We start from the raw sequence: 27137 nt of genomic DNA on the forward strand, positions 1-27137 counted from the left end.
CCTTGCAGCTGTGGAGTTCAGATCCTACCAGGAGAAAAGTCAGCAGCAGCCTGCCAGGAGCCTCGAACTAATTCCAACACAAGGTTTCCCTGGTTAATGGGGAAATTTTGGAAAAGCCTTTTCCCAAGCAGGAAAGGTAAAGTCCAAACAAAACTATGAAGAGGAACCAGGGAGGAGAGAGCGTGACTGTGGCTGTGACCGGGAGGGCTGCGTGGGGAGAAGAGGCAGGGACCCTGGCTGGGAGGAAGTGCCAGGGCTCCAAGGCCTCCTGTTTCCCTGGAACTCCAAACGGAGCTCTGGTTCACTTTCTGAACATGGGCCTGCTCTGACAGGAGCTTCCAGGAACAACCAGCAATTCCTGTCTTGCTCCCTGGCCCTCCGCCCTTCTCCCTGTGTCCTGTGTCCCTCGAACCCGGGATGAGCCAGTCACAGAGAAGGCCAGAGATCCTGAGGAATCGATGGGGAGGACCCCAGACCTTTACTAGTCCAGCCTTCTAAATATTCCCCGGAGAAGGAACAGGACCCTTTGGAGAACTGATTTGCCCAAAGGCTGTGAGCTCTAGAGCTGGAATTGAGGTCATCTGGTTCAACCTTCCCATGTTACATTTAAGGGAAAGGGAAAGAGTCACCCCGGTCCTTTGATCCCAAAGCCATCAGATTCCTATAAATTGGGATGAAAACTAAGGTACAGGTCATGGGATCAGAAAGGGAACCATCTGGAACTCACTTTGTCCAAAATAGGATCATTATATTGTCCTTGAAATCTATCCCTCTTCAAAACTTCCTTGTTTGTGCCAAAGCAAGGCTCTGACCATGTCATCCCCCTATCCAATAAACTCCAGTGGCTCCCTATTACCTCCAGAATCAAATACAAAATACTCTCTTTGGCATTTAAAGCCCTTCATGACCTAGCCCCCTCCTACATTTCCAGGCTTCTTACACCTTACTCCCTACCAAATACTCTTTAATCCCTAACAAGCCAGCACCAACTCTCCATTTCTGGCATCTTCTCTGGCTGTCTCCTAGGCCTGGAATGCTCCCCCTCCTCATCTCACCTCCTGATCTCTCTAGCTTCTGTAGCCCATCTTCTCCAAGAAGCCTTTCCCAGCCAGTATTAGCTATTTCACATTTATCCTGTAGAGAGTTTGTTTGTCCACACTTGTTTCCAATTTATCCTGTATATATCCTGGCTGTTTTCTTCTGGTCTCCCCCATCAGACTAAGAGTTCCTTGGGTAATGTCTCCCTTTAACCTCCTATTGTCCCCCCAATCCATATAGAGTGCCGGCACATAGTAGGCTCTTAATAAAGGCTTTTTGATCAACTCACAATTGACCACCTTGTCCAATTCTCTGTCATTGTACAAACATATAAAATGAATACTGGTGTTGGGAAGTGACTGGTCCAAGACCACCGTGGTAAGCATCTCTCTCTCTCTCTCTCTCTCTCTCTCTCTCTCTCTCTGTGTGTGTGTGTGTATATATACACACATATAATTTTTAGGCTATATATATATATATTCATTTTTATATATTTCCATATTAGTCATGTTGGGAGAAAAAAATCAGAACGAAAAGGAAAAAGCACAAGAAGAAAAAAAGTGAAAATAGTACGTTTCAATCCTCATTTAGTTTCCATAGTTCTCCCTCTGGAGGTGAATGGCATTTTCCATCCAAAGTCCTGGATCACTGCATTCATTGCTGAGAAGAACTAAATCTATCACAGTTGATCATCACATAGTCTTGTTGTTGCCATGTATAATGTTCTCTTGGTTCTTCTCACTTCACTCAGCATCAGTTCATGTAATTCTTTCCAGGCTTTTCTGAAATTAGCCTGCTGGTCATTTCTTATAGAATAATAATATTCCATAACATTTATATATTACAACTTAGCCATTCTCCAACTGATGGGCATCTGGTCAGTTTCCAGTTCCTTGCCACTACAATAAGGGCTGCTATAAACATTTTTGCACAAGTGGGTCTTTTCCCTTCTTTTATGATCTCTTTGGGATACAGACCCAGTAGAGACACTACTGGATGCAGTTTGATAGCCCTTTGGGCATAGTTCTAGATTGCTCTCCATGGTTGGATCAGTTCACAACTCCACCAACAATGTATTACTGTCCCAGTTTTCCCACATCCCCTCCAACATTTATCATTATCTTTTACTGTCATCTTATCAAGTCTGACAGATGTGAGGTGGAACCTCAGAATTCTTTTGATATGCATTTCTCTAATCAGTGGTGATTTAGAGCGTTTTTTAACATAACTATAGATGGCTTTAATTTATTCATCTGAAAATTATTCATATCCTTTAACTATTTAGCAGTTGAGGAATGAGTACACATCTTTCTTAGATCAGATTTGCTGCTAAGTTCTTGACCTCCATAGACAGTGATGCTCTTTCCCCTGTACTCTACTGTCTCTCTCCTCATCTGGTTAAATAAAAAGCCAGTCACTAAATCATTAGGTGAACAACTAAGTCTGATTTCATTTTTACTGTTTCTTGTCATAGAAATAAATACAGAAATCAGAAAAAAATTTCCTTTTTAAACTATGCCTCTTGATTTCAGATTTGGGGATTGTAATCATAATGATATAGTAGAAACCCAGTTTTGAGTAAATGAAATCATTGAGGTCAGTTTAGGATGATGGCCACCGGACAATGCACTGACAGTTTGGATCCAACTCAAGAGCTCCCAGGAGATGAAGGGAAACTATTGGTGGGAAGACACCCCCTCCAGGCCAAAGTTAATGGGCAGAAGACTATGGACAATCAAAAACACCAATTCATATTACATAATAACATTTCTTTAACATGGCTTGGGCAGCGAGGTGGCAATGTAGTGGATAGAGTACTAGAACACTCAGTTTCCTGAGTTCAAATCTGATCTCAAATATATGCTACTTGTGTGACCTTGAGCAAATCACTTTAACCCACTTGCCTCAGTTTCCTTATCTGTAAAATGAGCTGGAGAAGGAAATGGCAAACCACTCCAATATCCTTGCCAAAAAAAACAAAAAACCTAAATGGGATCACAAAAAGTTGGACATGACTTACTGAACAACAGCAAAACAAAGCTTGCGGCAGACGTGGTCAAACATGGGCAAAAGTGGTAAAGCATTAGTAGGTGAAGGACACCACAATTCACTCAAAGTAAAAAAAATTCCAGAAAGATTTCTGCATCCATAAACTGGGTCAAAGAGTCCTAGCAAGTGACTTGAAGAACACAGAGGTTACTTGAAGTACAGAACATCCCACAGCAGTGTTAGAAATTGGATGTACAAACCCAGGTCTTCTTTCTCTAACAAGTTTTTTTTTTGTCTAAATCTAAAAGTTGAAGATAACCTTCAAATTTATTGAATTTTTGATTTGAAAAACCTACTGGATCTCATTAGCCATAAAAAAGAATCTAGAAATATCATGGAGATACAGACTCTTAAAGGTAGAAACTGTCCCTGGAACAAGAATTTCCTCTGCAACATTTCCAATGAATGCTTGTGTAGCTTCAAAAGATAGAGAATGGAAGGTAGGGATCCAACTCTGAATTGGACCAGAATGGGAAAGGGACTAGCCCAATGACAGTCAAGATTTGAACTCATATCTTTTCACTCAAAATCCAGTGATTTTTTCACTATACAAAGGAGGAAGGTTTCAGGAGGTACAATAGGAAGGACAAAGGGATTTTTTAAAAAGATCATAGAATTTAGAATTCTAAAGGAGGCTTAGATATCACTATTATTATTATTTATTATATGTGAGACTAAGAGTTTGGATTCTTTTTTTTTTAGGTCTGCAATAAATTTAACATGCCAACTTTTAGTTTTGCAAATGAAAAAAAAAAGTGGGCCCATAGAGATGGAGTGATTTGCTCAAGATTACATAAATAGTACCTAAGAGAGCTGGAATTCAACCCCAAACTTTTCAACTCTGAATCCAGTCTTCTTTCCACCATCCTATGCTTCCTTCCTCAGAAGAGGGGCTATGGTCCTGCCCTCCTAGTCCCTTGATGGCTTGGCTCAATAATTTTTTGTTCATTTTCACTCTTTTAACTGCCTGCCTAAACTACTACAGCTACAGATTTTCTTATATCAACTCTCTTTCACCTTTAATCTAGCTTTCAAACACCAGCCAGAACCATCTTGTGCTCTATGTGCTCTATATCATTCCTTTCCTTCTTTGAAGATTTCCCAAAAAAGTTTTCAGCTCTTTGTTCTCCCTTCCTGAATGAAATTCCCATTCCTTTGCCTGCCATTTCAGGGTCCTCTACTATCTGGCCATAGTGACCATTACCTCTTGTTTCACTCTAGCTCCAGACTCAATGGTTGACTCTCTTGAGTGTCTCCTATCCATCTCCTAATCGTGCTGGGTACTCTTTTTTTTAAATAATAAACTTATTTATTTTTACAACCATAATCAGTGCCTCCCAATCCCCCTCAACCCCAGTGGACAATACAAGGATAGCCCCTTAATTTCCAGTTGCAGGGGGAAATAGTTCCAATTTTGAGCTACTATGAAAAGAATTGCTATAAACATTTATAGTTATGTAGATGCATATTTATAGAAATATACATATGTGTATATACACAGACGTACATATATGCTTTTCTTTTTTCTTTGATCTCATTAGGGTCTAATAGGGGCATATCTGGGTCAAAGGGAATTTAAAGTTAAGTAACTTTGGGGCATAATTCCATATTGCTTTCCAGACATGTTTTACAAGATTTCACATGTATAATCAATACCATATTGTTTGCCTTCTCAAGAGGGGTTAGGGAGAAAATTTTTAACTTAAAGTTTTTAAATGAATGTTAAAAATTTAAAACATAATTGAGAAATATTTAATGAAATATATATGCATATTTCATTGAATATTTTCTCCATATATATATGTATGCATATTTTAAAAATTACTTTACAAGGGGCAGTTAGGTGGTTCAGAGCACCAGCCCTGAAGTTAGGAGGATCTGAGTTCAAATGTGATCTCAGACACTTAACACTTCCTAGCTCTGTGACCCTGGGCAAGTCGCTTAACCCCAATTGCTTCAGCTAAAAAAAAATTGCTTTACAGAACAGTTCTACCAGCAGTTCTCCAAGTGTGCTTGTTTTCCTGTAGAATTTGTGATTCTCTAATTAGTAATGATTTAGAGTGCTTTTCATATGGTTATTGATACTTGCTTATTTGTATCCTTTGACCATTATCTATTGAGGAATGACTCTTAGTAATATAAAATTGGAATCAATCCCTTATTGGAATACTGATGATTTCTGTGAATTTATTTTATATCCTCAAACTTGGTGAGTGTATTCATTGTTCCTAATTTTTGGGTGACTCTTTAGATTTTTTTCAAGTAAAACATAACTCACAAACCAATAATTTTGTCTCTTCTTTGTGTTATTCCTTTCATTTCTCTTTTTTGTCTTATTGCTACATTTAGCATTCCTAGCACTACATTAAACAGTAGTGATGATAATGGAAATTCTTGCCTCTAACTTTCTCAATCACATAGTACCTTTGCTTGTGGATTTACATAGAGAGCATTTACTATATTAAGGGAAGATCTGATTCCTGAAGTTTTTAATAGAAACAGGTATTGCGTTTTGTGAAAAGCCTTTTCAGCATCTATGGTTATAATCAATCATATGGTTTTTATTATTTATATTATTAACATGATATTCTATTTATAGTCTTCCTTATGTTTAATCAACCTTGCATTTCTGGCTTCTTTCAAGCCTCTGCTAAAGTCCCACTTTCTTCAAGAAGCCTTTATCAATTCTCCTTCATTTCAGCGCCTCCCCTCTGAGACAATCCCTAAAGTAGTCTCTGTAGCTTGCTGGTGAATAGCCTGTTTGCCTGTTATCCTCTTCATTAGCCTGGGAGCAACTTGAGAACAGAGATTGTCTTCTGCCTTTCTTTGTATTCTCAGCACTTAACACAATGCCTGGTACATAGAAGGTGCTTCATAAATGGTAGTCGACTAATTGGTATTAACCCAACCTGATGAGAATGTCAATCTTTCTAATATGTTGACGTTGTCTACTTGATATTTCATTTCACATTTCTCCGTCAATGTTCCCTAGAAATATTGCTCTATAGATTTTTTTTCTTTGCTTTGTCTCTCCCTGGGTTCAGTAGCCAGACTATATCCATAGCGTGGAAAGAGACTAACAGGATCTCTTCCTTTATTTTTGCATATAGTTCAGGTAGTATTGGAATTGGTGTTTTTAAAAAATGTTTGTTAGAGTTGTAAATCTATTTGGTCCTGTAGTTTTATTCTCTGGAATTAATTTATATCTTGGTCAATTTCTTTTTCTGATAAGCTATTTAATTAGTCTATTTCTTTTTTTGTCAAGCTGAATATTATGTATTTTTGTAAATATTCATCCATTTCCTCTAAGTCAACAATTTTGTTAGTATATAATAGAGCATCATTTTCTTTATTTTCTCTGCACTTGTTTTGAGTTCTACTTGTTCATTTTTTAATATAAACAATTTGGTTTTCCTCTCTCTTTTTAAAATCAGATTAGCTAATTGCTTACTTTGTCTTTTTTAAACACCTAGTTTTATCAGTTCAATAATCTTTTTATTTTAATTTGAGTTATCTCTTTAATCTTTTTAGAATTTCTACTTTGTTGTTTAGGGATTTTTTATTTGCTCTGGCTCAAGTTTTTTTTTTTTTAAATTTTTGTGTCCTATTCATTCATATGTTCTTTCTTTTGTTGATAAAAACATTTAGAGTTATAAATTTTCCCCTAAGAACTGCTTTAACTGCATCCCATAAGTTCTGGTATATTGTCACATTACATTTGCTTTGATGAAACTCTCTCTCTCTCTCTCTCTCTCTCTCTCTCTCTCTCTTCTCTTTTCTTCTTTTTTCTTTCTTCTCTCTTCTCTTTTCTCTCTCTCTCAGATTTGAATATTTTATTTTTTCCTAATTACATGTGAAAACAATTTCAAATATCCATTTTTAAAAATTTTGAGTTCCAAATTATCTTCTTCCCTAAGATGGCAATTTGATGTTATACGTGCACAATCTTGATGAAACTTGTTATTTTTTATAATCTCTTCCTTGACTTACCAGTTCTTAAAAATTACATTATTTAGTTTCCAATTACTTTTTTATTTTTAAGGACGCTGTATCATAATAAAAATAAAATTTTCATTGCATTTTGATCAGTAAATGATGTATTTAGTATTTCTACATTTATACATTCTTTTGGTGATGCCTTTATGCCCCAACACATGGTCGATTTTACTAAAGGTGTGGGGTTGAGGTTTTGATTGGTTAGAGAAGTAGCTGAGATGGTGGAGGGGAGCTATCCTGGCCCTAGTCACAGTGAGGAACCAAATCATATCACCCAGGTAAGAAGAAGCCCCAGGAGAGGACCTCATTGGTTACAGGACCTTGGAACCATGTTCAGTCCAGTCCAGTGAGGAGAACGGCCAGTAGGGATAAGAGTGGAGAGGTAGAATAGGAAGCTGCTCCCTTCCCACTCTATGTTGGCATGTAAAACACAACCTGGGTTGTTTGGTGATAGTTCTAGCTATGTCAACAACTCTCTCTCTTTTTGAAATTATTGTTTATTTATTTTCAGCATTCTTTTCTTTTAAAATTTTTGAGTTTCAAATTCTCTCTTCCTCTCACCTCTTCTTACATCCATTGAGAAGGTAAGCAATACAATATCAATAATACATGTGAAATCATGCAAAACATATTTCTGCATTAGCCATTTAAAAAAAAGAAAAGAAAAAGTAAAGTAAGAAAATTATATATTATATTATATTTCACTCAGAGTTCATCAATTGTTTCTCTGGAGGTGAATAGCATTTTTCCTCATGGGTCCTTTAGAATTGTCTTGAAAGCATTGTATTGATGAGAGTAGCCAAGCCTTTCATAGTTGATCATTACACTATTGCTGTTACTGTTGTGCCAGCAGCTCTTGCTGTGCACATTCCTCTCATCATGCTTCAAGATCGTGATCAAAGGTGATTGAGAAACCTTCCTTTGATCTTCCTAGATCAAGTGTTCTGAACTGGTTTTCATATCCTGGACCCATTTGCCTCCTGGTAAAGTCTAGGCACTCCTTCTTGGCATCATGTTTTGAAGTACAGAAAATGAAATACCTAGCATTGCAAAGCAAACCAATTAGATTGAAACAGTTGTCCAAAGATTTCCAACAAACAGGTTCATAGACCCCCCAGATTAAGAACCCCAGTAGATGCAAGTGATTTCTGTTTTTTTCCTCTCCTTTATTTGGGCCCTCTCCTTGTGGCCTTTCTTGTGGCCCCATCTGTCTCAGAATCTTATCTCCCTTTGAAGACCCAGAAGCAACTAGCTCTTGTAGATTTAGAGATTTCAGATCTTTGCCTCCATTTCCTCCCTATACAGATATCTCAAGACTGCTAAAATTGTGAACTCTTAGGTGGCCAAGGCAAGTAGGTGGCTTAGTGGCTAGAACACTAGACCTTGAGTTCCAATCTGGCTTCAGACACTGGCAAGTCCCTTTTGTTCCCTAAGCCTCAGCTTCTTCTTCTGTAAAATGAGAGGATTGGACTACATGACTTTTGAGGGGTCAGCAAGCTCTAATTTTAGGATCTACATAGATGAACTTACCCTCTGTAAGACACAGGTGATGCTTGTGCTCCAAGAAATCGAAAAGTCTCTTTGAGGAAGACCTTAAACATTAAACCCTGAAATTGTGAGTTATTATTGTACTACTTACCATAGCATATTGCTGGGAAGATTCTGGAAGCAAATTTTACCAACGATAAAAGATTATGTATTCAGAGAAAGTAGGTCTAAAGAAACTTGGTCCCAGAGAAGAATTGGTCAGATGTACTTTCCTCTCTTTTTTGCAGAGCTAGAAGACTATGGATGAGAAACATTATATAGCAGAGCAAAAAGGAATAGTGTATTAATTACTAAACTGCTTTTTAAAAAAGTTTTTGTTACAAGGGTCCCCGGATAGGGAGAGAAGAGAAATCTATCAGAAAATGAAGGCAGTGTTTAAAAAAAAAAAGATAAGGAAAAAAAAAATAGCAAAACTATGGAAGGTCAGTCTATAATAATAAGGCCAAAAAGTGGCAGAATGTAATCTCTAGAACATCCCTCCAGGCCATCCTTCTTGTGGTCCTTGAAAAGACTCCCAGCTGTGTAAAAGCTTTTTTGTGCTAGTATCTCCCTTGTACATGGAGAAAAGATACAAATGTTTGCAAGGCTAAACCAAAATAGAGATAGGCTAGGACAAAAAAGCAACATTTCCACAATATCCCTGAAGTAGGCAGTGCCTATGATATTTATATAATCTAATGTTTGTAAGAAAAAACCCCATAAAACTGAAGGAGTAGAGAAAGTATCTTTTGGCTCATCTCTCTCTTGTCATCTTGGAAATGATAGTTTGTTGTTTTGTATTGAATGCGTTTATGTGGGTGGCATTTGGCTTGGATGGGAGTGTAGAGGATGTTCTCAATCACTTCTCCCTCTTATCTTCCCATACCCCAACAACAATACCTTAGCAGGATTCTGGAAAAGGCCCATCCAGTCTTTCCTCTCCAAGGTTATCTTATGTATGGAATTGGAAGGGCCCTCAGAGATTCTCGGGCGGACTCACATTTTACTGGGGAGCAAAGTGAAAGGAAGGAAATTGGCTAGCCCAAGATCAGACACAGGATTACAGGTTTGAGTTAAAAGGGATCTCAGACAACCTAGTCCAACCCCCTCATTTTCCAGAGGAGGAAACTGAGACTCTGAGCTTAACTGATCTGCTCAAAGTTAAACAGTTGGAATCTTAGTTCTAGAGCTGAAAGGGCCCTCAGAGCCCATGTAGTTCACCCCTTAGGCCCAGGTAGGCTTCAGTGATTTGCCTCAGCTAATCTGAAGATCAGTACCTGGAAGCAACCTTAGAGCCCTCCAGTCTAACCCTTTCATTTTACAGATAAGAAAATTGAGGCTCAGGAAAAGTTCCACAAGTTGCCTAAGGTCACCCAAGTAGTAAATGGTCCGGATGAGATTTGGGTTTAGGTCTTCTGACTGGAAGGCCATGCTACCTCCCAAGAAGTGGAGAGCTATGAGGTCATTTGGTCCAATCCTCCCATTGCACAGATGAGGAAACTGCGATTCCACGAGTGAAATGATCTGTCCCGTGTCATCCACATAAGTAGCAGAAGCACGTTTTGAAACCAGGTCCTCTGATTCCATTCAGATCACTATTTTATCACAGAACCTCAAAACATTCTGATAAATTGAGAGGATTGTCCATGAATTTGCAAGTAGGCTCAGAGCTAGAAGGAACCTATGAGGTCAAGTCCAACCCCCTCGTCTTGTAAAATGACTTGCTCTGGACCAATAAGTATAAATCACTGAGCCCCAGATTATGGGAATTTAAGAGTTCCAAGGACTTCATGCAACTGTCCTTCCTTTGAGGAAATGGCAGCTCTGTAAAGTGCAGAGAAAAGGTAGACCTTCCTCTTGCACTCAGTTTCCTTACCTGGAAGTTCCCGATACCAGAGAAATCATCATTGGAGCCTTGATTCCCATTTCCTGACTATATGTCCATACCATCTTGCTGCCTGATTTAACCAGATGGGGCTGCCCCTTTATTTTCTTTTTGAGGCAGTTGTTGAATTTTTCAGACACGCAGTTAGTGTCTGAAATCGGATTTGAATTCAGGTCTTCTTGACTCCTGGGTTAGTGCTCTATCCACTGTGCCACCTAACTGCCCCAAGGAGCTGCCCCTTTAAACAGAGGAGGAAAAGAGCTGCCACAAGCTTCCAGAGGACTTTTCAGGCCTCTAAAAACCTGGGTCTGACCTAAATAGTTAGCTGGGCCATTGAGGTACAGGACTGGGTTTGAATCCTGCCTTAAACAACTTCAAGTAATGTGATCCTGAGAAAGCCACTTAAAGACTCTGAGTCTTAGATCCCCAGGACTTGTAATTAGCTTTTCTGGAGCTCTCCCAAAAGAAGTATGCCAACTTCCAAGGAAGGAGGAAGGAAAGGAAGGAAGGGAGGGAGGAAGGAAGGGAAGAAGGAAGGAAAGAAGGAAGGAAGGAAGGGAGGGAGGAAAGGAAGGAAGGGAGGGAGGAAGGAAGGAAGGGAGGGAGAAAAGGAAAGAGGAAGGAGGAAGGAAGGATGAAGGGGAGGGAGGAAAGGAAAGAGGGAGAAAGGGAAGGAATGAAGGAAGGAAGGAAGGAAAGAAGGAAGGAGGGAAGGAAGGAAAGAAAGAGGGAGGGAGGAAGGAAGGGAGGGAGGGGGGAGGAAGAGAGGGAGGAAGGGAGGGAGGGAGAAAGGCAAGGAGGAAAGAAGGGAGGAAGGAAGGGAGAGAGGGAGGGAGGGAGGAAGGTTTCTAGTATTTGAATAGTTCTTGAGTGACAAAGCGTTGAGATTTATTCTGATTTATCTCCAGAGGGCAGGACTAGAACCAGAAGTGTGAAGTAGAGATGCCTAGAATGAGTGGAAATACAGAAAAGATCTGTGATACTGTGGAGAACTTTCTCCACCAATATAGCAAATAAGTTCCAGAGTTCTTCCTAAGGCATCATGATTTGTCCAAGATCAGACAACTCTAAAATTCAGAGGTGGGATTTGAACACCTTCAGAATACCAAGCTCTCCTCTATCCCTCACACTTTCATTTACTACCTATATGTGAGAGAGAAGCAATAAGGTGAGGGATGGTAGAGAGAGCCAGCCTTATGGTCAAGAAGCCTTGGGTTCCAGTCCTGCCTGTAAAACCTACTGGCAGTGTGATCCTAGACAAGTTACCAGTAACCCAGGTAACTGTCTAAGACTAGAAATTGCAGAAAAGGTACAGAGCAGCCTTGGTAGAGGGAGTGTCCTCCCCTGGGTCCTCCCTATACCAATCAAATAATGGGTCCAGCTTCTTTCCCTAGGTATAAGAAGATCAGGTCTTCCCAAATGGAAGACAGTGAGTTTCCCATTATTAAAATTGTTCAAGCAGTGGAAGGACAGCTGTGGACTTACAGAAGTGAGTGTTGCAATGGGCCTGGGGTTGGAGCACCTCAGTGGTTTTCATTTTGGGTCTTCTACATCCCTTTGTTACTTTGGTAAGGTCTAGGACTCTTCAGAATGATGTTTTAGAATGAAATAAAAGACAATGAATTTTGAAGGAAGTCAATCGTATCTAAATACAGTTATCAAAATAATTTTTAAAAGATCAAGTTCATGATGCTGAGTGAAATGAGCAGGACCAGAAGATCATTATTTACTTCAACAACAATATTATATGATGATCAGTTCTGATGGATGTGGCTCTCTTAATGATATGAACCAAATCAGTTCCAATAGAGCAGTAATGAACTGAATTAGCTATACCCAGGGAAAGAACTCTGGGAGATGACTATGAACCACTACATAGAATTCCCAATCCCTCTATTTTTGTCCGCCTGCATTTTGGATTTCCTTCACAGGCTAATTGGACACTATTTCAAAGTCTGACTCTTTTTGTACAGCAAAATAACTGTTTGAACATGTATACATATATTGTATTTAACTTATACTTTAACATATTTAACATGTATTGGTCAACCTGCCATCTGGGGGAAGGAGGGAAAAAGTTGGAACAAAAATTTGCAACTGTCAATGCTGAAAAATTACCCATGCATATATTTGTAAATAAAAAGCTGTTAAAAAAAATCAAGTTCATGGACACCTAAGTTAAGAACCTTGATAGATGACATCCAAAGTTCCCTTTAGCTCTCCTCAGTGACAAGCAATAAATCTGAGCCTTTAAATCATACTTGTTGAAGTCACCTATCAGTCACAACCCAGACTTGCTAGGGAGATCCATCCCAGATGCTCTGGGGCCAGCTCTGGATAGCCAGAAGAGGAATATCCACCAAGAAAAGTGTTTCCTAATTGATTTCTTAAATAAGTATATGTCCTTTGTTTTGATTGCAAATCTCCAGATTGTAAGCTTCAAGAAGACAGGTTATTTATCTGAATTTGGACGATGTTTTGTTGTTTGTGGGAATTTCCTCATTGCTTGAACTTTGTCCTTTCCTCACCTTTTTCCTAAGATCTCATAGCCTGAATAAAAAGTTTCTTTTTCAGAGAAAAAAATGTTTTTTAGTTGATAATATTTGCAAGCATTTGTTATTCCCCACTCATTTGCAAGTGTGCTTTGGAATCCTGGAATAGGGATTAAAAGGTCACAGAGTAATGAAGACTAAATTTGAACCCTGAGAAAAATTAAGAAAATGAAGCTCACAACCTTCCTGGTAGAATTGAAAACTAGCATACACAACCATAATGGTCAGTTATCATATTGTTTTTGCTGAACTGTCTTTATTCTTTTTTCCCAGTTAAACATTTATTAAACACCTACTATGTGCCAGACACTGTGCTAAACTCTGAGGATACTCAGAAATGTCTGGGTTCGTGGCCCCAGGAGGGCACAGTCTAAAGAAGGAGACAACTTGCAAATAATTGCAAGCCTCCGAGATATATATGGGACAAACTGGACATAAATAATGAAGGAAAGGCACTGGCATTCAGACAGCCCAAGAAAAGTTTCTGGTAGATGATTGAATTTGATCTGAAACCAGAAGTCAGGGAAGCTAGAGAGCAAAATGATGATCATCCAGTGCAAAGCCCCCGAGTCTGGGGATGACATCTTGTTTGAGGATGACTAGAGGCCAGATTGACTGGATTGAAGAGTATATGAGGGAGAGTAAAGTATAAGACCGGAAAGGTAGGAAAGAGCTTATGAAGGACTTTTAATGCCAAAAGGAAAATTTTCTCTTTGATTCTAGAATTGATAGAGAGCCTCTGGGGTTTGTTGAACTGGAGCAGGGTGGGTGGTAAAGTATGGTCTGGTCCAATCTGCAAGAAAGATGACATGACAAAAGATTAAGATCAAGTAAAGGAATTTCAGAGTTCATGAACACAGAAGTAGAACATTTATGAGTCATGACTAGATCAAGGCTATGACCATTGGGGTGTGTGTGTAGCTGAGAAGGAGGAGTACATATTATTAGAAATTAGTTTGCTAAAGAACTGGGAGTTCAGGATGTTTGGAAGAATATTGATATGCATGATGAACTCCCCTTGATCTAAGAGCAAACGCTTGGAAGGAAAGAAAGTTTTTTTTAATCTTTATTATTTAATCTTTTATTATTTTAAAAAGGGCTTGCTGGCGAGGGAAAGAGGAGTTATCTTTGGAAATGAAAACGATGGGAAAACAAAAAGTATTAATAAATTTTTGAAGGGAAAAAATGACACACACAAAAGGAGATCACAAGATTGTGTTCCTCTATAGTCCAACTAATCTGTGACCCCCTCCTCTCCTGACCGCCTGACCTCCCAATGGAACAAATTTCTGTCCATGCTCAATTCCTCATCTTATATAATTTTTGCCTACATCCTCCCATAAGCCTTCTGTAGACAGTTATGATTATTTTGAATCAATATGCTGGGTGCCTTCCTAAATATCTTTTAATATTTTGCTGGCATCAATCAGGGCTTTTCATTGGTTATTCTTCCCTCTTGTTCTATGATTCCCTTTTCTTTTTTTTAATTAAGGCAAACATATGCATAATTTTCAACATTCACCCTTGTAATACCTTGTGTTCCAACTTTTTTCCCTCTCTTCTTCCCCTAGAAGGGGAAGCCCTTCCCCTAGACAGCAAGTAATTCAATATATGTTAAACATGTACAATTCTTCTAGACATATTTCCACAATTACAGTGCTGCAGAAGAAAAATCAGATCAAAAAGGGAAAAAAATAAGAAAGAGACAAAATGCAAGCAAACAACAAAAAAAGTAAAAATACTATGTTGTGATCCATACTCAGTCCCACAGTCCTCTCTTTGGATACAGATGGGAACTGGCCTGAATTACCTCACTATTAAAAAGAGCCGAGTCTATCAGAATTGATATGATCTCCTTTTCTAAGCATACATTGCATAGGTGACATTTTTTTCCCAGAAGTACTCCTCTCTAGGTCACTGTTATCATTGAGCTGCCTGCTGCCTGTGGCCCCCACAAGGCAGTTCCTGGCTCCTTTTAATATCTTTAGAGATGGCGATAGTACATGATGTACCACCACATGGCATCACTAGACCAGTAGTCTACTAGAAACCATGTCAAGGAGCAGTTGGGAGCACTGGAAGAATCTGAGGTCTGAACCTAAAGCTCTCCTGTATACAAACCTTAACAGTATTCAGCCTTTCACAGGAGCTTTTCACCCAGGAACCCTCTTTCTCATTTGTAGAACATTGTCATCAGCATAACCTACACACAGGCCAAGGGCATCTTTGATGAAAATATCATGATAGGTGAAAATGGGACACAATGTCAATGATCTCCCACAAGAGACCATAGGTTCATAGTTACACGATTGATTTAAAGCTATCTAGACTACAAGAGTCTTTGGGTTGTAAGAGTCAATTGCTGATTGTAAAACAAGCATTTCATTTAATGGAGTAAAGCAGTAGCCTTAACAAACACATCCAAGGTTTCTTGAGAGCTGTCATAGAAGTTTGGGGAGCACATGGTTTGACTGACTTGGGTGAAGATACATTTTAGGAGGCAGCATGCTATAGTGCCTGGAGTACTAGACTAGGAGTTAGGGATACAGGTTTAAACTTTACCTCAGAGTCTTATGAGCTTTACCCCAGGAAAGTCATGGTACTTTTTTCAAACTCTGTTTTCCCATCTATGAAATAAGGATAACATTAATGCCTACCTCAAAAGATTCTTGTGAAGATCAAATTAGACAATTTACATAAAGCATTTTGTATAACTTAAAATGCTGTCTAAAATCTCAGTTTTACCTTGAAATCAAGAAGTATAATCATGGACAGGAACCTAAATCCCAGCTTCTTAAACTGTGGTTTGGGACCCCATGTGGAGTCTCCAACTGAATGTGGGGATCTTGAAATCATGATTTATTATCAGCAAACATTTGGTTTTTACATCTATTTTGTATATCTATATACTCCGGGGTTGAGTAAAAAATTCTAGGGTGAAAAGTAGTTGCAAGTGGCAAAAGTTTAAGAAGCCCTGACCTACAGCACAGGTTCTTTACTAGAAGTCTAAACTTGTTTTTTTGTTTTTTTGTTTTTTTAATTATGTCTGTAGTTCAATATAATTGGTTTCCTTTGCAAGCCTACATATTATATTTTTTTTGTTTTTAAAAATATTATTCTTAGACAGGATCCAGACATTTTTACCAGAATGCCCAAGGGAACCAGGTCATAAAAAAGGTTTCAAATCTCAGGCCTAGAGTTAAGAGTAGGAATTTAGAGGCTCAGTTGACTCTCTGGAGTCAAGAAGCCCTGATATCTACTATCTCCATGAATTTAGGTAAGTTACTCAGTGCTATATAAATGGGCCTATTTGTTTATGTAAATGAAACAACCACAAGCACCACTTGCTGCACCACCAGCATCTGCAAAAACAATGCCTGTGACTAGTGAATACAAATTCACAGCTAAATCATTTAAATCACCTCTGGGCAATTAGTGAGTTTCAGAGTAGAGATCAAATCTGAGAGGATCTGCCCCGTCTGAGGGAAGAGGAAGAGGAGATAGAAAAATAGGAACTCAAAATTTTATTTAAAATGAATGTTAATGAGATAGCTTGTCACCTTTAGAAAGGAAAAGAGGAGAGAGGAAGAGAGAAAAATTTGGAACTCAAAAATCTTATTAAAAAAATGAATGATGAAAATTGTAATTGGAAAAAATAAAATACTGTTTACAGTCAAAAAATTAATGTTAACATTTTTCTTTACATGTAATTGGAAAATAAAATACTATTTAAAAGAAAAAATATAAATGCTTGTTGATTAATTAAAGTGAAGTAAGAGAATTCCCAAGAGAAAAAAGGCAACTCCCACGTCTCCTTATTTAATGATTGAGGGTTGTTGTTTTTTTTAAGTATTTTCTCAATTCTAAATTTTGTAACTATCAAAAAAAAGCAAATGTTCAAATAATCAAATGACAATATCTTAAAAGATGATATACCAAGCCATTAAGTACAAATTGTGTGTACTTTATATATCATTATTATTATATTATGTTGTATACATAGATACACATATATAAACTTTCACAAAATAATCAGGAAAACATTCTGTACTTTTCTCATGTCCCTCCTAATCTTTCTCTGTGTGTGTGTGTGTGTGTTTTAATTTGTTACTATTCTTTCTCTTCTCAGATGGAATTTCTGGCCCAACACCATCCACTGTAGTTCAGCATCCATATACATCCCTTCATTCAGCATAATTTACTAAGCATTTGATATATGCTAGACACTGTACTAGGCACTAAAGTTGCAAAGATCAAAAATTTCCTCAAGTATTTTATATTCTATTCAGGGATGAGCAGCCTCGGACCGGAGGAGGAGAAAGTGAGACTGGTGACCTTGTATAGCTTAAACCCTCACTTAAATCCAATTCACTTGCATATCAAAGCATCACCTCCCTGACGTCATGGTCCTCCTTGAGAATGAAGGACAAGCATCAACCTCAACAAAAACAACTTCCAGTAGAATACAAGCTCCTTGAAGGCAGAACCCGAATCACTTTTGGCATATGGTAGGAGGTGTTTGTTGAATTGTTCATTTGAATTTGGAACATTAAAATACCTGTCAAAACAGACATGGGAACTATATGAACATAAACATAAAATACTTTTTATATAAATAAAATCAGTTCTAAATAATTGAAGTAATATTTTTTGCTCATGGGTAGGTAAAGTCAATGTAAATAGAAAAAAGTGGCAATCGTATTTATTCAATGCCATCCCAATTATATCACTAAACAAATTATCTTACTGAGTTAGAAAAATAATAATAAAGTTCATTTGGAAGAACAAAGGGTCAGGAATTTTAAAGAAACCAGAGGGAAAAGATGTAAAGGCAGCAGATTTAGCACTATCAGACCTTAAACCAGTGGTTCTCAAGCTTTTTTTTTCAGTATCTTTATCCTATTAAAAATGATTGAGGATCTCTCCAAAGCATTTTTGTTTATCTGGGTTATATTTATAGACATTTATTGGAAATAAAAACTATTTTTGAATTTGTAGACCCTCTAACAGGGTTTCAAAGATCCCCAGGATCTCTAGACCATACTTTGAGAACCACTGCCTTAAACTATATTATAAGGTGAGAGCATTGTTGAAATGTAAAGTGGATAATTTCTATTATTTTAAATCAAAATTTTCTGATATAAATAAAACCAATATAACCAAGAATAGAAAGAACGCAGAAAATCATAAAAATTAAAAAAAACATTCATAGACAATCTCTCATATAAGATCAGATTAGGTAGGACTATTGTGATCTTAGAAATGATGAGTGGTCAATTTAGAAAAAAATGGAAAGGCAGACTTATGAACGAAGATGCTATCCATCTTCAGAGAAAGAGATGACAAGTGAAATTAAGCATTGTATGGTCTTATATATATGTGCATGAGAGTATATGTATATATATATGTATATGTTTATAGATATTTATGTATATCTGCATTTAATTATCACCTTCTTGGTGGGAGGGGAACAGAAGGGAAAAAAATAAAGTAAAAAGTACACAGCAGGGAGCAAAAGAAAACCAACAAAGAAGTATAGAAAAACTGGGCAACTTTGAAAATAATGTGTCCTATTTATTACATAGGTTTTCTTGAGATGGATAGTGTTTTAGATTGAATCCTCTCTCTTGAATTCTGTTGGATTCTATTGAATTCTCTGCTGTGTACATGGAGTTCTTTTTTTTTCTTTACTCATTTTGTATTTAAGTTTAAAATGAATTTTAAAATGTATCCAAAAAAATTGGAACTAACGCTCCTTGATTTTCTCTGTTTCTGTCTCTGTCTCTCTCCTTGTTCTCCCTCATATCCAATTTATTGCCAAAGCCAGCCATTTCTCTTTCTGTTACATCTATGACATATGCTTCCTTTTCTCCTCTGACACTGCCACCATACTGATGATGATGGCCTTCATTCTCTCAAGTTTGGACTACTGCAATAGCAGACTGGTGGGTCTACCTGCCTCAAGCCTCTCCTTAGTCCAGTTAATAACGGAGTACTCGAGTCCTCAACTTCTTCTCCATTGGAAAGTGGCCTGATGGATAGGCATAGGGGTGGTGTCAGAGGGATCAGAGATTTGGAGAAGGGAGAAAGAGGTAGTTCTAAGTTAGGGGTGGGGAACCTTTTTTTCTGCCAAGGGCCATTTTGATATTTATGACATCATTGGCGGGCCATATAATATTATCAACTTATCGAATTCAAGCCGCGGGGGGATATTGTACCTAACTTTCAGCTCATCATTACCTGTGGTTGATTATACATATAATTTCAGCCACCCCTGCTCTAAGGGAATGATCTGAATTTATTTTCATGAAAATTCCTATGAGACTCTCAGCTGATAGGGTGCAGAAGGTGATATGGGAGGCTTGAGAAAAGATTTGGAACTTGAATGAGATGAAGAATGATGAAGAATTCAGAAGAACAGACTTGTGGCAGTGAGAGCCTAGTGAGCACTGGGTAGCATACGTTTGTACAGTCAGTTTAATATCGAATAAAACGATGCTGTTTGTCAGAATAATCAGGTGGAATACCTGATACGTCATTGAGTTCCAGTTGTAACAATAGGGCAGACTTATGAGAATTCTGGAGGTTGGCGCAGAGAGGAGCTGCAGTTCTGGATCCAAGGTACACTTTTCTTTGATTTAGAGTTGTTTATTCGGTTAAAGAAGGGTTTTTTTTAAAAAATTATTATTATTGGGGAAGTTACATAATCTAAGAAAAGTAGAATAGATTTTTAAAAAATCTCTAAAATACTCTCCATATCACATTTTCCCCATAGGATCCTCTTTAGATCTCAAGTTGGGAAAGATGCTTTGAGAAAAGCTGCTAAGCAGCCTTTCACATTAAATTGTTAGGGTCTCCATATACTAACTTCTCCTGGGGATTATGTATATGTCTTCTAAAGAAGGACCACTAGAGTGGAGAGTACACTGACTTTGAAGCCCGAGGTACTGGTTCAAATTCTGTCTCTGAAGCTTATTTCTTGGGCAAGTTACTTTCTTTTACTGCCCCCCCTCCAGTTTCATCTGTGAAAAGGGGGAATTGGGCTTCATGGAGCCTGAGGACCTTTCTGGTTTGAGATCCGAGATCTATTATCTTACATAGTTTATCATCCAATGGGATAGTAATTCATAACCTAAAAAAGTGAGCCCCTAATGGTCAAGTAGCCAAATTTAAGATGTTGTTGGGGAGATTTGGGAAGTTTAGGAACTCCTGAGTCCCTTTCAAATCCACTTATTCCAGTTAAGATATTTTATTAAGGGGAAACTGCAAAATAGGAAGTCACTCAACAGTGAACAGGAAGTAAGAAGGAGCATGGTAACCCCTGCTGTGATTGGAAATATAATGAAGTGTTTACATATCTCCCTAATACCAAAGGCCCTGGGGAAAACAGTCTGCTTTCTACTCTCCAGGACTCCATCAGAATCACAGCTGCTCTTAGTGGGCCTGGTGCCAAGGTAGATAGATAGCACATCTTTGAGAAAAGAAGTTGAGGGTGGATTTGAGTTCACTTAGACAGCATAAAATAAAAACTGTGTGTTGATTCGCCTGAATTTAGTGGCACGTTTCCCAAATCTCTTGTTTGAGAAACTGTCTGGCTCAGGAATTCTTTGCTTTGATTAATGAACTCTATCTCCTATATGAACAGGATCAAAGAAGTCCGAGTATCCTGGCGGTCTTGTCCAGGTTACTTTCTGCTTTTCCTTATAGTCCCAAATTCCTATTATGATGTAACCATGAGCTTGTCTTAGCACTCCCTGCCCTTCTTTGTATCCCTACACTAGGTCAAAAAATAGGCTATCAAAAAATAATGGTAAAAAGTATTACTTTGTTTGCAATGTTTAAAAAAAAAAATCAACTTCACAGAAGCCCCTCCCCCCATTTTTTTTTAAAAGGGAAAAAGTCAACTGAGTGGATAGCAAGGTTTCTAATATCCTGGAAGGTGAAAAAAGATCCAACTCTTCCACTGAGATTATCAGCAGCCTGGGAGAGCCTATAGTCAGATGGCCATAGAGCATTCATTCTGGAGTTTCACCTCAACCTGAGCAGGCAAAATAAACATCCAAGATCATCCTCATCTGAAGAGCAATTCAAGGAAGATGGGCTCTGGTGAGAACAACCATTTCATCTATTTTCTTTGTCTTTGTATCTCTGTATCATACTTCTTATTACTGTTTGTTTGTTTGTTTTTTGTTTGTTTTTTGTCTTTTTTGGCCTACATTTATGTCTAACTCTAACTTTCTAGCTTTCCATCTTTAACTTTCTGCCTTTGTCCACAATTTTCTCTCCCTTTCTGCCTAAGCTTTTATGGATTTTTGTGTTGTTTGGGGGCCCCTCTCTAGTCTTTTCCTTCTCTGCCTCACTTTCTGCCTTCCCATCTCTCCCCCCCCCCATTTTCTCTTCTCTCTACCTAAATATATCTTTCTACCTATACAGATTCACATGTACTGATTGAGGTAAGAAGCAACTTATGGTAGTAGAAATGGTGTGCTTAACTGAGAATCAAAACTCTGTGAGGTTGAACAAGAAATTTCCCCTCAAGGGGCCTCCATTTTATGATCTGTAAAATAGCAAGTGTCCTGCACTAGCAACCTGTTTGTTGTGAGGCTGAAATAGCATCATAAATTGAAGTCTGGAGAAGGATCAACTATCATTATTATGTTGCTTAAAACAGGATTAATAAGGGCCCCCGCTCTTTTGACTGGTATGAAGTTTAATTAATATTTCTAAAACCCAGTTGCCACCACAAAAGGCTATTTAAGTGGACAGTCTAGTAAATACCAGCCTTGGCTTAAGCTGCTGCTGACTCTAATGGGGTGGTGTCCAGGGCTAGGCATTTTAATTGTTTTAACTGTAGTAAGTTTGTAAAAGTCAGGAGGACCAGAATGTGTTGATTGTTAGCTGCCCTTGGTTAATTTGTAGAATTCCAGAATCTCAGAGTTGGAGAGAAACTCCTGTTATCCCAACCTGTAAAGGAATGGTCTAAACATCACATAGATTGACAAAATAGGTTAATGTATGATCTTAGTCAAATCACTCAGTTTTTTTTTATCAGGAAAATTAGAAGGCTGGACAAGATAGACAATCACGAAGGCTACTTACAGGTTAGTCTCTCTCTCTCTCTTTTTTTTTAAAGAACTTTTAGAATATTCTCCATGACTCCCAGTTCTAGCTTCTGGGGCCCAGCAGGGAAATTCTTATTTTCTCTTTCAGCCCTTTAAATATCTGAAAAAAACTAGTGTAGCTTGCTCCCCACTCCTTCCCCCTAGCCTTCCCTTTTCCTGCCCAACCAAGCCTAGTTCTTTTGAGCAATTCATAAATAAAAAAACATGGTTTGCATTGATTCTTCTCCTATCCCATTTTAAAACATTGATGCATTATGGGGCATTTTTTTTGTAAATAGTATTTTTTTTCCAATTACTTGTAAAGACAATTCTCAAGATTCTTTTTTTTAATAAGATTTTGAGTTCCAAATTTTTCACCCTACCTCTCCCTCTTCCTTCCCTTCTCCCTTCACAAACAACAAGCAATCTAATACAAGTAAACATTTCTATATTAGTTATGTTGTGAAAAAAGAGAACAAAAGAGAAAATTGGTTATTTTTTAAAAAATCAGTTATTTCCAATATAATCCCCCTTCTTCTTTTGAACCTTCCCTAAGGCAAAGAACAACAATTAAGCAAAGCTCACTGACAGAGTAAGGGAGTCTGTCAGCATATGCAATGTTGTGTACCCATAGGCCCCCCACATCTCTACCAAGAGGAGGGATGTGTACTTTCTTCTCTGCCTTCTGAAACTAAAATCACTGAAGTTAATTCAAATTTAGCTATCTTATATTATTTTCATTTATATCACTGTAGTCATTGTGTAGATTGTTATTTTAAGTCCCCCCCCATTATTGAAATAAGGGATATTTGTAACTTACTTTCTCTCTTCTTTCCTTTCATTCTTGTATTATATATAACTTGTATTATATACCATTTAAAGTTTACAAAGCCCTTTATAGACATAATCTTTTTTTAGCCTTTTGGGTGGCTATGTGAGGTATTATCACCCTTTTATAGACATAAGCACGATCAGTGACTTGCCCATGGTAATCTAGATAAGAGGACTCATTTCAAACCCAGGGTTCTTTCCATCTTATCACAGGAACTTTCAACAATATCCCCTCTGATTCTGAGCTTCTAGGAAAAGGATAATATGCAGCATATCACGAAAAGGAATCTTTCTTCCAAGCCATTTACAGAGGTCTGAAATCAAGCAAGTGTCCAAAATAAAAGAACATTCCAATCCATATACAGATAAGTTTGCCTTCATGGGACTCCATGAGAACAAGTACAAGTTCAAATGTTAACAATAGCCAGCTGTCTTGGAAATGGATAGATGTTCCTCCCATACAAGGGAAGCACATTTGGTCCTTTTTCCTTTCCATTTTTTTTTCCTTCCTTCTTCCTTCTTCTCTCTCCTTTTTCTTTCGTTCTCTTTTTTCTTCCATACTTCTTTATTTTGTTTCCATTCTTTCCTTCTTCCTTCCTTCCTTTCTTAGTCCTTCTCTTTATTCTTCCTTCCTTCCTTTTTCTTTTTTCTCATTTTTTCTTTCCTACTTCCTTTCTACTTTCTTTCTTCCTTCTTTTCTTTTTTCCTTTTTCTCTCTTTCCTTTTCTTCTTTCTGTTTTCCTTTCTTTTACTTTTTTCTTCCTTTTCTTCTTTCTCTTTGTTCCTTACCTTTTCTCTTCTTTCTCTTTTTTCTTCCTTCACTTCTTTTTATTCTTTCTTTCTCTCATTCTTTTTCTTCCTTCTTTTCATTCTTTCTTTTTCTTTTTCTCTCATTCTTTTTTCTTCACTCCTTTCTACTTTATTTCTTCTCTCTCTTTCTTTCTCTCGCTTTCTTTCCTACTTTCTTCTTTCTTTCATTCTTCCTTTGTTTTCTTTCTTTCATTTTTCTTTTTCTCTTCCTTTTCTTTCTTTCTTTTCTCTTTATTACTCACATTCATTCTTTTATTCCTTTCTTTTTTCTTTTTCTTTCATTATTCCTTTTTCTTTCTCTTTCTTTTTACTTCCTTCCCTTTTCTCTTCTTTTCTCTTTTCCTTCCTTCTTTTCATTCTTTCTTTTTCTTCCTTCCTTCCTTTTTCTTTCTTGCTTTCTTTCTTTATTCTTCCTTCCTTTTCCTCTTTTTCTTCCATCCTTTCTTTTCTCTTTCTGGTTCTTCCTTCCTTCCTTTTTTTCTTCCTTCCTTCTGTCCTTTCTTTCTTCCTTTCTTTTCTCTTTATTCCTTCTACCTTCTTTCTTCCTTTATTTCTTTTTTTCTGGATTCATTACTTTCATTCTTTTCTTCCTTTCTTCTTTCTTTCATTTTTCTTTTTCTTCCTTCCTTCCTTTTTCTTTCTCTTCCTTTCTTTTTCTCTTTCTTTCTCTTTTTCTTCCTTCCTTTCTTTTCCTCTTCCTTCTTTCCTTTTTTCTTTCATTCTTGCTTACTTTCCCTCTTCCTTCCTTTCTTTTTCTTCTCTTTTCTTCCTTCCTTTCTTTTTCTCTGTTCTCTTTCTTCCTTTTCTTCCTTCCTTTTGCTGTTTTTCCATTCTTCCTTTTTCTCTTCCTTCTTTCCTTCTTTTTGCCTTCCTTTTCTTTCTTCCTTTTTCCTTCTTTTTGCCTTCCTTTCTTTTCTTTCTTTTGCCTTCCTTTCTTTTCTTCTTTCTTTCTTTCTCTTTCTCTCTTCCTTTCTTTCTTTGTCTTTTTCTCTTCCTTTCTATCTTTCCTTCTTACTTTCTTCTTTTTCTATTTCTTTTTCTTTTTTCTTTCTTCCTTTGTTTCTTCTTTCTTTCTTTACTTTTCCTCTTTTTCTTCCTTCCTTCCTTCCTTTTCTTTCTCTTTCTCTCTCTCACTTCATTTTTTCCTTCTTTCTTTTTTCTTTCTCTTTCTTCTTTCCTTCCTTTCTCTTTCTTACATTCTCTTCCTTCCTTCCTTCCTTCCCTCTTTCTTTTTCTCTCTCCCTTCCTTCCTTTCTTCCCTTCTAGCTTCCTTCTTTCCTTGGCTTTCCTTTCTTCCTTTCTTCTTTCTTTCTGTCTTTCTTTTTTGTTACATTCTTATTTTCTTTTCTTCCTTCTTTATTTTTTCTTCCTTTCTCTCTTTCTTCTTTACTTTCTTTTTCTCTCTTTCTCTCCTTCATTATTTCTTTCTCCTTTTCTTCCTTCCTTCATTTTCCTTCCTTCCTTCCTTCTTTCTTTTTTCTTTCCTTCTTTCTCTCTTCCTTTCTTTTTCTCTTTCTTTCCTTCTTTTTTCTTTTCCTTTCTTATTTTCTTCCTTTCTTTTCCTTTTGCTTTCTTCTTTCTTTCTCTTCCTTTTTTTTATCTTACTTCTTTCCTTTGTTTTCTCAGTCTCTTTCCCTTTTTCTTTTTTATTCAGAGAAAAAGGAAAGAAGGAAGGAAGAAATAAAGAAAAAAGAGAAAGAAAGAAGAAAGATAAAAAAAGAAAGGAAGAAAAGCAAAACTTATTTCCTCTCTTTTCTTCCTTCCTTTCTTTTTTATTTCTTTTCTTTTTTCTTTCTTCTTTCCTTTTTCTTTCTTACTTTCTCTATTTTCTTCCTTCTTTTCTTTGCTTCCCTTCTTCCTTTTTTGCTTTCTTTTTTCTTTTCTTCCTTTCATCTTCTTTTTTCTTCCTTCATTTCTACTACCTTCTATTTTTCCCCTTTCTTTCCTTCTTTCTTTCTTTGTCTTTCTCTCTTCCTTTCTATCTTTATCTTTCTCTCTTCCTTTCTCTTTCCTTCTTCCTTCCTTTTATTTCTTTTTTCTTCCGTTCTTTTTTGCTTTCTTTCTCTCTCTTCCTTTCTTTACTTCTTTCTTTCTTTACTTTTCCTATTTTCTTCCTTTTTTGCTTCCCTTTTCTTGCTTTCTTTCTTGTTTTTTTTCCTTCCTCGCTTTCTCTTTCTTTCTTACATTCTCTTCCTTCCTTTCCTTTCTTTCTTTTTCTCTCTCCCTTCTTTTCTGCCTTCCCTTTTAGCATCCTTCCTTCCTTTTTCTGTTAACTTTTCTTTCTTTCTCTTCTTTCTTTTTTATTCTTTTTTCCTTTCTCTCTTTCATCTCTTTTTCTCTTATCTTCTCTTTCTTTCTTTCTTTTTTCTTCCTTTCTTTTTCATTTTCTTACTCTTCCTTCCTTCCTTTGTTTCTTGACTTTTCCTATTTTCTTCCTTTTTTCCTTCATTCCTTTTTTCTTTCTTTTTCTCTCTCCCTTCCTTCTTTTCTTTTTTCTTTCTCTTTCTCTTCTTTCATTCCTTTTTCCTTCCTTTCTTCTTCTGTATTTATTCCTTTTTTCATTCCCTTATTTCTTTTTTCCTTTCTCTTTCTTTTATTCTTTTCTTCTTTCCTTTCTTCTTTCCTATTTTACTTTTGTTTCTCTCTTTCTTTTCTTTCTCTTCCTTCCTTCCTTCTTTCTTTCCTTCCCTCCTTCCTTCCTTCCTTCCTTCCTTCCTTCCTTCCTTCCTTCTTTCCTTCCTTCCTTCTTTCCTTCCTTCCTTCCTTCTTTCCTTCCTTCCTTCCTTCTTTCCTTCTTTCCTTCCTTTGCAATTACTTTTTTTGTCAGTTGCAAACTTATCTTGGATAATGATAACAGATTCCTTCTAATGAAATCCCAGATATCTAGCTGGAAGGGAATTCTAAGGTTACCAAGTCCAATCCTCCCATTTCCATTTTGAAATCATTTATGTAGCTTTTATTTAACTTTACATTTTTTTTTAATGAACAAGCATTTATTTTCTCTGCCTCCTACCTCCCCGAATTGGGGACGGAGGGGGGACAGGGGTAAGTAGAAAAGCCAGTACATGTAAATAAATATGCATTTTCAAGCAGAACAAATGCCCATATCATCTAAGCCACAAATATATTAGGTCTCAATCTGCATCCTGAGTACAGTATGTCTGTTGGGAGGTAAGTGTCCTGTTTCCTCATCAGTCCTTCTCTGCAATCATGGTTGGTCATTGCAATTAATCAGAGTTCTTAAGTCTTTCATAATTTATTATCTTTATAATATTGCTATTAATCTTTGCACATTGTTCTCTTGGTCCTGTTTACTTTGTGCCAGTACATGCAAGTCTTCCCAGGTTT

At 37.2% G+C, this 27137-nt stretch overlaps 2 protein-coding genes and 1 long non-coding RNA gene across 3 annotated transcripts in view; 2 read left to right on the forward strand and 1 right to left on the reverse strand.

The window, feature by feature from the left end:
* Positions 1-17432, forward strand: part of C1GALT1C1 (C1GALT1 specific chaperone 1) — a 43976-nt gene extending 26544 nt beyond the window's left edge. The window contains exon 2 of the transcript XR_007949116.1: positions 17337-17432. The gene's annotated coding sequence lies outside the window, so the exon portion shown is untranslated. The remainder of the gene's footprint in view (positions 1-17336) is intronic.
* Positions 13711-23516, reverse strand: LOC127543033 (uncharacterized). Its single transcript, XR_007949117.1, has 3 exons — positions 22969-23516; positions 15610-15674; positions 13711-13840 (listed from the first exon to the last, which is right to left on the reverse strand). It is a non-coding gene; the product is annotated as an uncharacterized LOC127543033 (long non-coding RNA).
* Positions 19301-27137, forward strand: part of CUL4B (cullin 4B) — a 56235-nt gene continuing 48398 nt past the window's right edge. The window contains exons 1-2 of the mRNA XM_051968991.1: positions 19301-19668; positions 20940-21153. Of these exons, the coding sequence (XP_051824951.1) occupies positions 21144-21153 (10 nt within the window). The 5' untranslated portion in view covers positions 19301-19668; positions 20940-21143. The remainder of the gene's footprint in view (positions 19669-20939; positions 21154-27137) is intronic.

Source organism: Antechinus flavipes, chromosome X (assembly GCF_016432865.1).
Source record: "Antechinus flavipes isolate AdamAnt ecotype Samford, QLD, Australia chromosome X, AdamAnt_v2, whole genome shotgun sequence".
Taxonomy (NCBI): domain Eukaryota; kingdom Metazoa; phylum Chordata; class Mammalia; order Dasyuromorphia; family Dasyuridae; genus Antechinus; species Antechinus flavipes.